This window comes from Thrips palmi, unplaced genomic scaffold (genome assembly GCF_012932325.1).
Source record: "Thrips palmi isolate BJ-2018 unplaced genomic scaffold, TpBJ-2018v1 HiC_scaffold_18, whole genome shotgun sequence".
Classification (NCBI taxonomy): Eukaryota; Metazoa; Arthropoda; class Insecta; order Thysanoptera; family Thripidae; genus Thrips; species Thrips palmi.
The window spans coordinates 20211719-20227666 of NW_023144627.1; the positions used below are offsets into that span (position 1 = coordinate 20211719).

At 40.0% G+C, this 15948-nt stretch overlaps 2 protein-coding genes across 2 annotated transcripts; one reads left to right on the forward strand and one right to left on the reverse strand.

The window, feature by feature from the left end:
- Positions 1-72: 72 nt before the first annotated feature.
- LOC117644378 (5'-AMP-activated protein kinase catalytic subunit alpha-2) lies at positions 73-3838 on the forward strand. Its single transcript, XM_034383780.1, has 12 exons — positions 73-256; positions 712-853; positions 938-1031; positions 1117-1261; positions 1362-1568; positions 1642-1747; positions 1840-1945; positions 2035-2254; positions 2329-2424; positions 2509-2579; positions 2659-2824; positions 2905-3838. Exons 1-12 carry the CDS (start codon positions 145-147, stop codon positions 2997-2999), a joined length of 1560 nt encoding a protein of 519 aa, XP_034239671.1. The 5' UTR covers positions 73-144; the 3' UTR covers positions 3000-3838.
- A 95-nt stretch (positions 3839-3933) lies between these two features.
- Positions 3934-15593, reverse strand: LOC117644375 (tyrosine-protein phosphatase 69D). Its single transcript, XM_034383774.1, has 27 exons — positions 15199-15593; positions 14325-14472; positions 14059-14225; positions 13818-13959; positions 13595-13746; positions 13400-13509; positions 13133-13316; positions 12756-13052; positions 12527-12648; positions 12309-12449; positions 12026-12222; positions 11812-11946; positions 11525-11738; positions 11198-11414; positions 10876-11113; positions 10640-10784; positions 10359-10563; positions 10075-10263; positions 9803-9989; positions 9572-9707; positions 9343-9492; positions 9099-9269; positions 8884-9000; positions 8634-8804; positions 8380-8552; positions 8162-8297; positions 3934-8079 (listed from the first exon to the last, which is right to left on the reverse strand). The coding sequence occupies exons 1-27, from the start codon at positions 15341-15343 to the stop codon at positions 7993-7995; spliced, it is 4476 nt and encodes a 1491-aa protein (XP_034239665.1). The 5' UTR covers positions 15344-15593; the 3' UTR covers positions 3934-7992.
- Between the last annotated feature and the right edge of the window lie 355 nt (positions 15594-15948).

Below are 15948 nucleotides of genomic sequence, written 5' to 3' on the forward strand. Positions count from 1 at the left end.
TTAACCTGTCGGTACCGCACTGCCCGATAACTGTCAGGACCGACGGGTCGGCAGAAAGAAGAAGGGGAAGGGGAGGGGAAGGGAAGGGAGTTTTGTCGACTGCTTGTGGTGTACACAGACACTGTGAACGTAAACATTGTAAACATGGCCTCAATCGAGAAAAACGCGACGCAACTTGCGCCCCAGCCCATTGTTAAAATTGGCCACTACACTCTGGGCCAAACACTCGGCGTTGGTACCTTCGGGAAAGTTAAAAGTAAGCTATATTCTGTAGCGATTGTCCCGAGTGGTACGTGCCCGCTCATGGCATCCCAATGGCTGGCAGAAGACCTTGAACAGCATTGACATGAACTGACAAGTTAATGGATTGTATTGATTTTGTTCGCTGCTGTTCAGTAATTTACGTGTGGCCAGTGCGTTGTCTCAATTTTGTTTGGTCTTGTCTTATGATGAGCGCCTCCCAAACGAGACTTTGGGAAGCTAACCTGCCCTCACTGATATCTGCATCAAACCTTGGACCCTCTACCCCTTCTTTTACTCGTTTAAGAAGCCCCACTACTCAACAAGGGTGCCACCCGAGCTGATCAAGTTCTGTTTTTCACCTTGTTAATTGCTGACAGTATCCCCCTACCCCTGTCTCTCTTTGCTTCCGAACACCTTGGATACTTATCATTGGTTAACTTGCCGTTTCTTTACCGTGTGTCCTTTCAGTTGGAGAGCATCAGCTTACCAAACATAAGGTTGCAGTCAAGATTTTAAACAGGCAGAAAATCAAAAGCCTTGATGTTGTTGGAAAAATTCGAAGGGAGATTCAAAATTTGAAGCTTTTCAGACATCCTCATATTATCAAGTTGTAAGCATCAAGTTGTTAGCGTTCCCTAAAACTATTTCCTGTCTGCAGTACGGTTTCCAGAGTTTTAATAAATGCCATTTCCAGGTACCAAGTAATAAGCACTCCTACTGACATTTTCATGATTATGGAATATGTGTCTGGTGGAGAACTGTTTGATTATATTGTGAAGCATGGCAAGGTGAGTGCTTGATGTTAATGCCACTGCTACAGCCATAGAAATTTTTGAATTTGTTGATGAAAACCATGACTCCCTATGGTTACAGCTGAAGGAACATGAAGCTCGTAGATTTTTCCAACAAATAATATCTGGAGTAGACTATTGTCACAGACACATGATTGTACACAGAGACTTGAAGCCAGAAAATCTTCTTTTGGACCACAACCTTCATGTCAAGATTGCTGACTTTGGTAAATTTCTTTCATCATATTTAACTGTAAATTTTGTAGAAAATTTAAAGAGCTCAAACATTAACAATTTATTTACTTGTCTTCTGCTGGTCTGTTTTAGGTCTGAGCAACATGATGATGGATGGAGAGTTCCTTCGCACCAGTTGTGGCTCACCAAATTATGCTGCTCCAGAAGTTATTTCAGGAAAATTATACGCAGGACCAGAGGTTGACATTTGGTCTTGTGGTGTTATTCTGTATGCTCTGCTTTGTGGAACTCTCCCCTTCGATGATGAGCATGTACCAACATTGTTCCGGAAAATTAAATGTATGTTTTCTGAACTATGTCTAAGGTGGAAAAATTTGGAATATTTATCTGATTTTTTTGTTTTTAATTTTAGCTGGAATATTTCCTATTCCGGACTATCTCAACAAATCTGTGGTCAGCCTGCTGTGCCATATGATGCACATTGACCCTATGAAAAGAGCCACTATTGAAGATATTAAGTATGAGCTAGATCTTCTCATCCATTCCTCAAAAAATTTGAAGAGCGAAATTCTGTGATAATTTATTGTGTTTCTCTTTTCTGCCCTTGAAGGAAACATGACTGGTTCCAAAAGGACCTACCCGCTTATCTTTTCCCATCACCAGTTGAACAAGACTCCTCAGTCATTGACACTGATGCAGTCACCGAAGTTTGTGAGGTAAATAGTAATAGTTATAGAATAAATTCTCTGCCATCTTTCTGCCAAATGTAGAAGCTTATTTTTGATCTAACTGTTTGTTTGTGTAGAAATTTGCTGTTAAGGAAAGTGAAGTGCACAATGCTTTACTCAGTGGAGATCCACATGACCAACTTGGCATTGCATATCATCTTGTTATTGACAACAAACGAATTGCTGACGAAGCAGCTAAAGCTGAACTCAAGGACTTTTATGTCGCAAGTAGCCCACCCCCTGTGCAGTTTGAGTTTAGTCCATCTCCTGTTCGCCCTCACCCAGAAAGGATTGCCCGTAAGTTATCTTTGTCTAATCCTTTCTTCTTTAATACTGCATATTTCTCTCATGTCATGTCACTTGATTTACAGCTACTTTCCGTAGCCGTGTTGCAAGCATAGACAGAGGTTCACAAGGAGACACAGCTGTTCGCTCTGCTCCTGTGAAAAGGGCTAAGTGGCACTTAGGTAAGAAAACTTTATTTTCACCATTCATTTTGATTGGTACACGGCTGTTCTGGTGTATAACTAATTTTTCTAATTGTTTTTAAGGTATACGTTCACAGAGTAAACCAAATGATATAATGAATGAAGTGTATCGTGCCATGAAAGTGTTGAATTTTGTAAGGAATCATATAATAACTCTTGAGTACGTCAGTTTTGTATTTGTGTTTGCATGCTCACAATTTTTTCTTCTTGTAGGAATGGAAAGTTATCAATGCCTATCATGTACGAGTCCGACAGGAATCAATCAGTAGCCCTGACAAGTACATAAAAATGTCTCTTCAGCTTTATCAAGTGGATTACAAAAGTTACCTCCTAGATTTTAAAAGTCTCAGCTCAGATGAGCCAGAGTGCAATTTAGCAGGTAAGACATATTTTGAAGTTTGAAAATAATGACCTTACTAAAATGTAGCGACAGCATTTATCCTTTTTGTTTCTTTGTAGATACTAGCTCGGTGGCACCTACCCAAAGTACAGGTCATCACACAATGGAGTTCTTCGAAATGTGTGCTGCCCTCATTACCCAATTAGCTCGCTGATAATTTGTTGCTTGGTGGAGATTCTCCTTGTTAATACATCAGTTTTGTCTTCAGTGTTTTGACAGATCTTCTCAGCTCTGTGAGTTAATTCGTTAAGCCAAGTAATCAATTTGCTTTTTGTTCTTTTCTTTTTAAAAACTCATCTGCTCTAGACCTTGGAAAAGCGAAACAATGTAGATTTTATTTTCATGGAGATGTGGACAAAAAGAATGCCATTTGAATCCCTTCTTCAAAGAACCAACCAAAGAAAAAAGTTAAAAAAAAAAAAAAGCAAGCAGCCTGAAACCTGTGATAGTAGTACAATTGGGGTACGTTATCCAAGCATGTTGCAGAGAGATATTTGGTTACAAATAATACTATGCCCTAATTGGTGTTGTGATATTTGCCTTGAAAGATTTTCCCTGCATTTTTTTCTCACCGGTAAAATCAATCAATTTGGGCGGAAGGTTTTATGTTGTGGTAGTATCAGCGTGTATTTGTGATCTACAAAGGGGAGGCAGTTCTCTCAGAAATATGTTATTTTCATCATTTTTTTATTGTTATGAGATTGTTGCCCAAGTCATAGAGGAATCTGTTACATAGCTCACTCCTTATTTTATTTTCCTCTTTTGAAATTGTTAGTGACTATTGTATTTATATTAGAAGAATAATGAATTCTATGGTGACTCAGTTGATAATCTTACTCTACTCCAATTAAAGTATTTTATCGTTCATTACATGTACTTCAAAAATATGTGTTCCATGCAACATAAAGTGTACTGAATGTGATATGCTGCTCCTTGTTCAAATTTGCATGCATGGAACCTTAAAAATCAATAAAATTCTAGCAAAACACCAAATTTGTCTTTTTCCTTACTCGAGCGCTCGTGTTACACAATGTGCTGTCTTTTGATGAGAAAGAGGCCAGCAAAGGAGTCATGAAACAAACAGAGAATCCTGTAATCACCTCATTTATTGAGATTCCACCGGTTTTGAATAGCAATACAAATATTGTTCAATAATGATGCTTTCAATATGGTAAATTAATAACTAGGCATCCATCAACAGTCACTAGAGAAACAAGTCAATACCATGGACTTGTAACCATTTCATTATTAGCAAGTTCTACATTAAAATACATACACAATGACAAATACAGGTGTATGTAACCTAGTCCAAAATTTGTATGTCGAGAAGTACAATAATGTGCTTCATCAATGGAATCAATGATGGTACTGCAATATAAATATGTAGAAACAAAACATGTAACCTATGAAGGTGACAATGTTTCAGTGTAGGTAAACAGATTATGAATACATACATTTACAGTATCAGTTAAAAAAGGGGCATACAAAAGACAAATTAAATTTTTCTGTTCATATGTACACAAACATCAGTATAAAAATCACAGAAAGGTTAAGAATGGCTGGGGGCAGGGGGACAGCATTCAATACAGAACAGAATCAGATGGAATATTATACAAACTTCCTTGTTTTTCATTCTTTTACTTATGCGCAGAAAACCGAACCATTCTAAGGACTTTGTTTTCCAGTTTTGCATCTGTTTGCATCACAGTCAATGCAGTGCGACTCTATACTTTCGCAGTTGAATGTTTAACAATTGTAGGGAACTCAAAATTTCTGTAGCCCTTTCATTGTTCCTCTTTTCCACTTTAGAGAAAACTGCTTAAAGGAAACAACCATAGCAATGTGAGCAGCAATTCACTCTCTTAACACATGCTCATAATATCAGGGGAAGAAAAAGTGGTTGTCATTGCTTCATGTGCACAAAAAACTAATGAAGAAAGTCCACTGGATTTTATTTTAAAATATCACAATTACAACTTAAAGAGAGTATGAAAAATGTCCCACTGAATACATTACAATTTACACGAGCTGCTCACATTATTTAGGCTCACAGTACCACTACAATATCAGAAAACAAAATCAAATTTAAAAAGGAAAAAAGAACAACGGCAAATAACAAAGGTTGTTACAAATAGGTACATCCTCTAATTTTCTCTATGAAGCGTCTTAAGTACACCATTCAAAATTAACAAAATAGTTTTATACAAAATTAAAAGCGTTTTTGACACAGCAGACTTAAATAAGCTGGATACATGTTCACATTAAAGTTAAACATGCTCTAGAAGTTATACACCACACCAAATGTTTCAAAATTTGTATTGGAGAGATTTCGATGAAAAAGAATGCAAAATATTAAAACCCAAAGCTACCGTAACTGTCACCGTTAAAGACATTGAGAACCACATAATAAATCAGTTCACATGGCCCTCATCATCATGATTATTTTGAGCAATTTAGAAGTATCTCAAGACTACCTCATAAAGCAATTAAGTTTGACTGCAGAGACAATATCAAATGATGAACACAAGCATTACTACTTAAAAAATAAATTGTGTTGAATCACAACATCTGGGATCAATGATGCTTAAAATGTTCAATGTGTGATGCAGAAGTTTTATTAACAGTTGGAATTCTTCAAAGGAACTAAAAGAATTCTTATGTTAAGGGATAAACCATGTAGTAAAACAAGCATTTAGAACAGTCAGACTATTCTTCAATTACGTATCTAATGAGCATTAGCAATACTCAGCAGTATGCCCACATGTTTAATACTTATCATATGACACATTAGAATGAAAAAGCTACCAACTACATAAGCAATGCAGTAAGAAAATTTTAGATTACCTATACACAAGATAGCCACATCCCAAACATGGTAAAAAATCTCAAAAGTCTCCTAAATAGGAGCTTTTGCATTCAATATAAGGGATTAACATGAAATGAAGCACAGGAGTAGTAATTGAAAATCGAATATAAATTTGGGACAAGTCTGCTTTGCAGAAAATTGCAAAGTTTTCAACTATCACTTCATTCACTTGCCAAAACCCTTAATCCTACAATTTAAAGGAGAGTTTATGAAAAAAAAGTTCTTTGGCTGTGAATAGTCATGATTTGAAACAAACACTAGAAAGCATATAATTTTGGTTTATGACTTTGTTGCGGATCCATAAGTTTTTGGTGCAGAGAGGACAAAGTAACCTTACGACACAAACGATCGAGATTTACCAAGCTACTTCTCTGAAAGGAATCGGTTCCTTGCACCAGAAAAAAAATGACCACAATATCACACACAAAATTTCTTACCAACATCATTAACAATACTGAGTCTATTAACAATACATGTATTTCTTACATGATAAGAGCGACAATCAGTCAAGAAGCATCACTAAAATGCAAATAGTTAAATAAGCAAACTTGGGAGTGAGAGGAGCATCACTGGAACGATAGTCAACCAATATTAAAATCATAACTTTAAAACAATAAAAATTTCATTACCATCAATCTCACTCTAATTAGTCTGTTCATGGTCGAAGTCAGCAAAACAGTAGTTAAAATTTTACTAGAAAAAGCACTATTATTGAGTCATCACTGATGCAGAAAAGCACTCAATAATACTGTAAAAACATATTGAACAGACGAGTAGGTGGCACTATAAGGTACCACAATGCTAGAATTACCTCTAAAATATACACAACTTAATTAAAAGCAAAAAGTTATAGAATAAAATAAAATGTTTTTCTTTTGACTAATATGTGTGTCATCCAAGCAACTGGATGCATTGTGGTCATCAGTACTTGAATGCATTCATTTCATTTACATCATATTAACGAAACAATACAGTATAGTTTTTACAGGGAATTTTCGAACTTCCAGAATGACAAAGTTAAAACTACCTTGTTGCAGTTACATAGGATGATGTTTACATTGACATTTTTTTTGTGCTGTTGATCACATAGTCTTCAATCCTCTCAGAAAGGAGACAAAATAACAAAAAGAAATTAAAAATAGAATGACGTTTAAGGTTTACTTTCAGTCACCAAAAAAATGTTTGAGAACAGAGAGGAGTTGAAGGAGTTTAGGAGTTTAAGAGAAGGGAAATAAAGAGACCATACTGATGTCATGGATGTGCTACAACTGTCCACATATTTCATGCATGCATGTAAAACAAAAAAATGATGTGAGATAAAAATTTAAAGAATAGATAATGAGCTCCATTAAGTGAAAGTAGTGGGAGAAGGACTTATGATGTTGTGCAATGTTGGCCTTACTTTGAAATTGGAAAACCATTGCCTAATATGGTATGGAACCTTGTTCACACATTTTTCAATATGAAGCAATAGAGGAGAAGTATAATTTTTTGCCTTTACCATCGATGGTCCCATTTTAAGCTACTTTCAAATGAGCAGAAGGGCATATACTGTTCAACTTACACATAGTCATCTGATTAAGAATACTTTAACACGGATTCAGAATGACAAATCAGACTAGACTTAAATAGGTATTTTTTTTTAACCTCTAGTAAATTGATATAATACATTTTAAAGCCATTTACATTTTTTTTTCCTTTGAAAAATGCAAAACATTGTCAGGTTTGCAGCCATTTAAAATAGTGCATTCCCTTTGAAAAATGCAAAACATTGTCAGGTTTGCAGCCATTTAAAATAGTGCATTCCCTTTGAAAAATGCAAAACATTGTCAGGTTTGCAGCCTTGCCATTTAGAATTGTGCATTCCCCTTGTCCATCACAAAACTGATTCTTGTGTTTTTGTTTTTTTGGTACATAATCATTTCTTTTAGTTCTTTGGATGATTACCTTACTTACTGAACTTTGATTCTTCGCAACCATCCAAGTAATGGTTCCGAAAGTTTCAGTGAGCAAGTGACACGACACGACACAAGCAGGCCTGCAGGACGGAGGGATGACTAGACACCTGTTAAACTGGCAACTGTGCTGACAATGTGAGCTTGGATGGGATGAGAAGCTGGCCCAGGGACTTGCTGCGAGCTCGACTCGAGGGCCGGTCTGGCACAGGCGGGGGCAGTCCAGAGCTGGTGCCTGTGCCCGCGTGCCACTCAGCAGAGGCGGGGGGAGACGTGGCAGATGCAGACGCGCCCAGGGCAGCAGCCACGGGCGCGCCCGCGTCGTGTCAGGTGGTGCCGTTGCATTCATTCTCTGTCAGGTTATGGAGGTCCGCATAGTTAACTATGGCTCGGTGAAGGAACTCGTACTGAGCCTGCGAGAAATGGAAAGAATTCCAGGGGTAAGTAAAGATGTTGAATGACAACTTGGTGCGATTTCAAATGAGAATCACTCACAAAAGTCTGAAGCATTCCCTGTCGCATGGACCTAAGTTTCCGAGACACTGTGCACACGTCAATCTTCTTTTCAGTGCGCAGCTGTTGAATTAAAATACTAAGAGCCACAAACATGGAGCTACGGTCTGAACCAGCCCTGGGAAAGAAAACAAAGCAAATTAATTCAGCATACTTTAGATTTCTAACCTTTTAGGTGACAATAAATATGATGTACTTACATGCAATGGACAACCATTGGTCCTGTCGTACTACCACTGCCTTGTTGAATAGTTTGATGATTCTGTGCCTGATCAGCAAGTTCAATCAAGCCTCGGGTTACTTCTGGTACCTGGCCCTCAACTGTTGGCCAACCATGATACTGGAACTGTGTGACTGATGTATTTTCATTATTCTGCAACACACCAAGAGATATTTTTAGTGCGAGTCTCAATACTATAAGAATAAGAAGTTACTTGAACATCAAGATACCCACCTTGATGTTCGTTACGCTAAATTCTCTTCTAGTGTAATAGGGGCAACTTTCACTTTGGATGTATCGCACACGAATGTGGTCATAAGTGGTTTCATCATCAGGTTCAGGCCAGTAACGGAAACATTTTCTACTATTGTCACCACTATTATTTTCCTCAGATGTGGGTCGTTTCTAAGGTTGAAAAACATTTTTTTAAAAATCAATTGTCATGAACACTTGAAACTTATGTCTAGTTAATTTGTTTACTTACATCTGAAAGCATGACAAGTGTACTAATACACTGCTCAGAGAGCATTCTCCAAAAATCTGCACAAGTATTTTCCAGGGGGTCTTGGGCAATGATGTATGACTCTGTGTTATCGTAACCCTTTTTTTAAGAAAAAAAAAAGAGTAAAAAGTGAAAAGATTAAAAGAAGAATATGGACATACAATTTGGACGCCAAAGAAAAACGACAAAGTGCTTACCTCAATGAAAGAGGCATTGATATAGGTGGCATGATCTCTGATTGCTAGAGGGGACAAAATAACACGGTTCCTATCATAAGGAATAACCGATTCACTTCGGTTTTTGGCTGCATGCTCTTCCATAACACCAGTGTTGGCAAGTTTGCGTTCTTCGGCCACAGCACAAATTTTCTGAAACATTTTGAAATTTAGCAATAATAAGCAACAATACGGTCAGCAACAGTGAATTGTGTAAGATTCTTACATCAAATTCTTCCTCCATCCTTGTCTTAGTTTGTCCGTTATCTCTTTGTCTCAGCCTTTCAACTGATGATTTAAGGCTCTTCAAGGACAATTCTGTGTCACCAAATTGGGCAACATCAACCAATGCTCGATAAACAAAGATATATTGTTTCTAGAACAGAAAGCATAAACATACAAAATTGCAACACACAGCAATGAAATTTAAATTTTATGGAATGGTTGAAACTTACCAATGACTGAACCAAGAAGTTCCTTTGATGTCTTAAGTCACAAACAGTGTTAAAAATAGCAACTTGTTTCTCTTCCGCTAATTGTTGAATCAGGGAGTCAAGTGCTACAAGAGTTCCTGTTCGTCCAACACCAGCACTGCAAAACAAAGGAACATTATACATAGAGTACTTGATGAGACTTCTTTCAAAATAATGAAATAATTTTGACAGGTTATAATAATAAAAACCCACCTGCAATGAACAAGAATGGGCCCTTTTTCCAAGGAGTAAGCTTCATTCATCCTTCTGATGAATTTAAGAATTCCAGAAGGGTATTCAGGTGCCTGGAAATCCTTCCAAACCAAGAAATGGTACTGCATAATCTTCCTTGTTTCTGACCCACTGCCTTTCGTCATTTTCAGCTCCCTTAAAATGTAATCTAAAGGTGCAAGAAAGGGTTAGTGTTCATCATAAAACAAAAAATTATGATTTCATATCTTTAGTTAAAACTTCAGTTATATTACCAGAACATTTCTTTTCACTTATATGAGAGACTGAAATATCTCCAAAAGTCTTTGTGCCCTCAGCATCCGGCCAATATTTGGCACACTTAGTTTTGGAATACTCTTCCAAATTTGTGAGCATGAGCACCAATTCAAGGTGCTGTTCCCAAATCATGCGCCAGAAATCACACACAGTGTCTTCCATTGGACCTAAAACAAACAAAAAATACCAATATTATAATAAAGGGTTATGATGATCAGGTGAGGATTTCGCAAGATTTCTTTTCATGGGCATGACACTATACCTTGAGCACAGATGAACTTCTTGCGTTCTTTGTAGCCAACAACAAAATTAGCATTAATGTAATCAGAACCAACAATACTATCTATTTGAGCAAGTTTGACTCTTGTTTGGTCATAAGCTTTGATATCTGGGTATCTGTTTTTGTATATATTCTCTCTTGTTTCAGATGCAGATGTGGTTCTATCTGGAAATCTATCAGGCAACATCTGGAAAAAACAATTCGAGTTTAATTATGTTGTAAAGCATTACAAATGAAACTCTGTAAATGGTTTATCGTAATACCTCAAATTCATGTTGGAATCCATAGTCAGAGTCCTTGTGCCTTTCTCCATAAGCAGAGGGAAGCTCGGAAGCAACAATAGGAGTCATGTCGGGAGGTTGCTGAGATTCCAGTACGTGTCGACCGCGGAGAGAGCGATACAAGTGCCTGCAAATATGACACCAATCAGCCATGAGAATGGAAAAGATCTCAAAGTACCAAAGTAAATTCTAAAAGAGATTTGAAAACATTCAATCACCTGAATGATGTGCGAAGATTCATTTCAACTCCTTGAGACTCTGCAACTTGTTTAGTGTACCGTTGCAAAAGACAAAGAGCGGCTAAAAATACCAGGACCACAAGCATCAATGCACACAAAACTTGTAAAATTGTTACAATTGTTGTCGATTCAGTGGCGTGTAGCACTTGAGGTCCGGGATTCAATACAACAAAATAACCACTGTAGGCTGGTATCACAGATTTCTGATTTCCGAGTACTGAAATCAAGATAAAAAAAGGTCAAAATCGAGTAATGTTAATATCTGAAGAACTGACAGCTGAAGAGATACAAATAAACCTACCAATTACTTCAACAAATCCTGTATAATTGCTATTCATATCTAGCTGACCATCATGCACAGGTAGGGAGTCATTGGATTCATTTGCATCTGCAGCCGGAACAGAGGGGCCTGTCACATCCTCAAGACTGGCCTCCTCTATCACGATATCGTTGTTTGATCTCTTTTTTCGTAAGCTGCTCACTATGACTGGTGTTGATGGCAGTAATGTAGTTTCACCCTGCAAGAGAAATAACTTTAGCCATGCCAGTGACAGAAGTAGTCCCCTTTGACAATGAATTGCTTGGGATCAGAGAAAAATTGATAGGGATCTTTGCCAACAGGTCATACCTCAGCAGCTGGGGGTTCCTCAGTGGTGGACATAAGCGATGGTATGTACGCAGGAGGAGGTAAGGTTTCAGAATCACCAGACAGAGGTTTGGGAGTGGTGGGAGGCCTTGGCAGGATGCGTCTCCGCAGGCCCATGCACCTCTGGCAAGCTCCGCTGGCATTGGTCTCCACCATGCGACCATCTCCCACAATAACATCGCTACTCGCGGGCAGGCTGCAAGAACCACAGGTTAGATGTGCATCAACAGAGAGAAATTTACATTTTCAAGTAGATATTCCAAACATACCTTTCGAACATTTCTGCAACATACGCTCCTCCGTCTGCACTCCTCTGCACTTCTTGATACGTGGATATAGGGAAATCTTCAGGTGGGGGAAGATCTGAAATACTTCGTTGAGGTGGAAGCTTCACAACAAACACCCTGAAACCACCAAAACACATGATTACTGCACAGGCAACAAAAAATGGAGGAAAAATTAGATAATTTTTTTAAAATTCACCTGTAACAACAAATAGGTCCATTTCTCTCCGATATACGAGGGAGGTACAGTTTGAACATCCATCGACCATGCTCCTCAAATTTGCCCCAGTTAATACGAGAGAATTTCTCTTTTTCTGGTATAGTTGGGGGTGTCATACAGTGGCGAGTAGCTTCTCCACCTCCACCTCGCGATCTAGTAACCCCTGACACGCTCACCTGAAATATTTGGTAAAGGAGATAGAACAGTTAAAAAAACTACCATCAAGAAAAGAAAACACAAAAAAGACAGTAATAAAACATACAGTGTAGTTGGTATTAGGAGGAACCACATCAAATCTCGCCGAATGCATGTTTGAATCAATAGTCTTCACTTTGGGCCCCCAAGTCATTATTTCTGAAGAGCCTTTTTCATTTAAGAATTTGGCTTCTCCAATCAAATGGACCTGCATGGGGAACAACAATTAATAAACATATAAAATGCAGGAAGAGTTGTATGACACTTTAAGTTCAATAATCTTACATTGTAGTGCATTATGTGCCCATTTGGGTGCAGAGGAGGCGCCCAGCTCACCATGACAAAGCTGGCATAGCTCACATTGTCAAACTTGCAAGTGACAGTCACATTTTCTGGGGGACTCGCCACTGAAAAACACAGTGTTAGCTTGAAAACATTCTTTTCTCAAAACTGTCTGTACTTTGTAAAGAAAATAATGTAAATTCTGTTGAATCCGCAACAAGTTGATACTTACATCCATCCATAGTTGTTCCATCCACAGGTTTTGACCAGCTGTTACATTCTTTTGTGAATTCACTACATGCCGCTACTTTGAAGTGATATAGAGTAGCTGGCTCCAAGTCAGTGAACATAAAAACACTCATGTAGCTATTGGCGGGGTGAATAGCTTCCCTTCGAGTCTTGTTGTTGCTTAAAACCAATGTGTAGTAGTGAATATGTTCTCGTACAGCCATTGGTGCCAAAGTCCAACCAATGGATATAGAGTCCGGAGTTGCTCCTTTCACAGACACTTCAGGTATAAAGACTGGATCTGTAATAAAAATTATGCCATTAATGCAAATTGTCTCACTCTAACAACTGACAGTTAACTGTATTGCAATTTATACATGCCTGAGCCCAGAGTTGTAACCCAGTTGGGAAGCTCAAACACATTTCCAGTACCAATAGCATTCTTAGCAGAGAGACGCAACTTGTAGGACGAATTAGGTTCCAAGTTACTCATAACATGGCTTGTATTCCCGCCTCCAACATACTCGTTGTAGTGAGTCCAGGAACCAGTGCCATTTTGCATATGCTGTAAAGCCCAGGTTTCAGTTTACCTTACAAATATGGAAAATTAAGTCTCACAACTAAGTATTAGGACTAACAAACAGTTACCTGCATGAAATATTGCTGGACTGGTTCATTGCCATCACTCACAGTCCAATTCAGGAATATTCTAGTGGCACCCACTGCCTTGATGAAATCAATGTTAACAAGAGGAGTGTCTGTGGGAAGGAGCACAATTAATTATTGCATAAAAATCAATCACAGACAAAAACACTAACTAGAATCAAGTTTTGGAATCCATACCAAGGACATAAAGGGGTACAGGAGCAACTGCTTCACCAGAAGGTCCTTGTGCTTTGCAATAGTAGGTGCCATTGTCTTTGCGTACTAAATCTCGAACTTTCAGGGTAGTTTCAGCATATGAATCATTGAGAAATTTAGTTTCAACCAACGGGCTGGAAAAAAAAAAACAATTAGATCACTTCTTACATAAAAAGCAGAGAATAAAAATAAAGCAATTCATTACTTTAACTCTTCTGGAGATTGGGTATCGTTGCCTTTCTGCCAGATTATAGGCCCTAGTGGATGACCTCGAATGGAACATGACAGAGTTTCTTCTGAGCTGACTTTAGCACGCCCAACTTTTGTGGAAACTATTTCCGCAGGGACTGAAAGTTATGAAAACAACGTTTTTAAATTATGCTTGCTGTTCGCAAGTTCACCATGAAGGAAATCAAATAGAGACTTTAAAATGAATGGACACTTACCGCCGACATCTAGGAGAACTGTCTTGCTTGAGGCAGGAGTTTCACCTTCAGAAGGTACCACAGCAAAACAGGTGTAATTGGCAATATCAGCCACTTGTACACATGAGAAATGCAACGTCGCATTGATAGTTTCACCATTTTCATCAGTAACAGTTTCTACAGTAATCCTATGTGCAGAACAGAATGAATCATGTTAGAAACATGGGAGAAATGTCAACCGAAGAGCTGTCCACATTAATTTTCAGAATATTCAGATGAAATGTTACCTGGAATCTGATTCTGTATAATTCTTCCCTCCAGAAAACCACCACACTCTTGCTGATGCTGGACGAACTTGACATATCAATGTTGCATTGTCACACACAACTGCATTTTTGGGGACAGTCACATCTAAAATTTCAGGAGGGCTTACTTCTGTAAAGAACGGAAAAAGGAATTGTGAGAAAAATGTGTCATAGTGTCAGAAGTTTCGAACACAAATAATAATATGTTAAATTGAAAAAAATAAAGATTGTACGTATGCCGGAATAGAGCTCAAGTCCTATAATTCAACTCCGTGCTATGTACATCTGTGATCATAAAATTGATAAGGGAAATACAATCAGTATCAAATCTCTGCACCAATGCTGCACATAAGCAGAGACTTGGAAATGCGTAAATGTTTCCTGCAGAGGACTCGTAACCTGTAGAACGGTCCATCATCAATGTTGTCATTGAAACCGTTCACCCAAGGAAATGAACAAAATTCGCCACTTTACAAGAACGGATTTGCCACCAGAACTATTGCTGAAAGGCTTGTTCGCAACAGCGCAGAGGGCACAGATAATGCATCCTGGCTGTCAAAAAAATGTAGTCTGCTGGGAGGGAGGATGTAAATAAAAACAAGTTGCCAGTGGGTCCACAGGCCGGGGCGGGTGATCGGCCGACGCCTGAGGGCTTGGCGACGAGCGCGTTAAACGCTGCGTCGTTGCGGGCCGCGCGAGCGAGGCCGGACCTTTTCCATTCCCATTCAACGGCCAGCAGAAAGGAGCCCCGACGGCCGACCGCTAACCTCTCGGCCGCTTCCGCCGGCCGCTGCGCCGCCGCCCAGGGGCGTCCCCCGCGACCGCGGAGGTGGCCGTCGACGCCCGGGGGGCTTACCTGCCGAAATGACGAGGGAGTTGACCCCCAGCGAGAGCAGGATGCAGCCCACGAACGCGATGTGCACCCTGGCGAAGAAGGCTCGGCCCATGCCCATGGCGCCTCCTATGGCGTCCCTGCTGCCGGCTGCGGCTCCACCTCGCATGTCCGCCCCTGTCCCTGTCCGACGGCCTGGGTCGGCCTTGGCGGCGTCCTCCGCGGCCTGCAGCACGAGTCCGTCCCTGCCTCCGTCCCTCAGCACTCCGTCCGCGCGCGCCAGGGCCGCATCGTCAAAGCACTGCGAAGCTGCGAAGCACCGCGTCAATGTTTGGGTGGTGCAGTTGACATCTTTGTTTTCACTAGCACTAGTCCTCCCTGCCGAGCGGGCGGCCTACCCTCCCCCTGCGCGGTCTCGGTCCCGGGAAGAAGAACAAGAGGAGCGTCCTCTCTGGCGGCTGCTGGCTTGGCTGCTGCACCGATGATGCACGTGGCCAGGAATGCGTGGGCGGGGCGGGGCGGGGCGGGGCGGGGCGGAGCGAGTGTAGTGGCAGTGGCGTGGTGACGCGACGCGGGGAGAGCCCGGATGCAAGTCGAAACGGCTTCCTTTCGGGAAACGTGAAGGAGTGAGTCCGAGAGCAGTTTCCGTCGCTCTGTCTCTCTCGCACTCGCGGGCCGTGGCGTACGGGTGCGAGAGAGACAGAGCGCCGCAAACCAGTCTCCAGGAGAGCCAAAAAAGGTCCGAAAGCTAAAATACCTAGCAAACTGCGCAAA

Coding starts and splice junctions, on each gene's coding strand:
- LOC117644378 (XM_034383780.1), top strand. CDS start 145: ATGGCCTCAATCGAGAAAAACGCGACGCAACTTGCGCCCCAGCCCATT. Junction 1,032..1,116: donor ATATTGTGAAGCATGGCAAG/GTGAGTGCTTGA, acceptor CTATGGTTACAG/CTGAAGGAACATGAAGCTCG. Junction 2,255..2,328: donor TCACCCAGAAAGGATTGCCC/GTAAGTTATCTT, acceptor CTTGATTTACAG/CTACTTTCCGTAGCCGTGTT.
- LOC117644375 (XM_034383774.1), bottom strand. CDS start 15,343: ATGCGAGGTGGAGCCGCAGCCGGCAGCAGGGACGCCATAGGAGGCGCC. Junction 10,785..10,875: donor AATCTTCGCACATCATTCAG/GTGATTGAATGT, acceptor TCATATTTGCAG/GCACTTGTATCGCTCTCTCC. Junction 9,270..9,342: donor GGATGGAGGAAGAATTTGAT/GTAAGAATCTTA, acceptor AAAATGTTTCAG/AAAATTTGTGCTGTGGCCGA.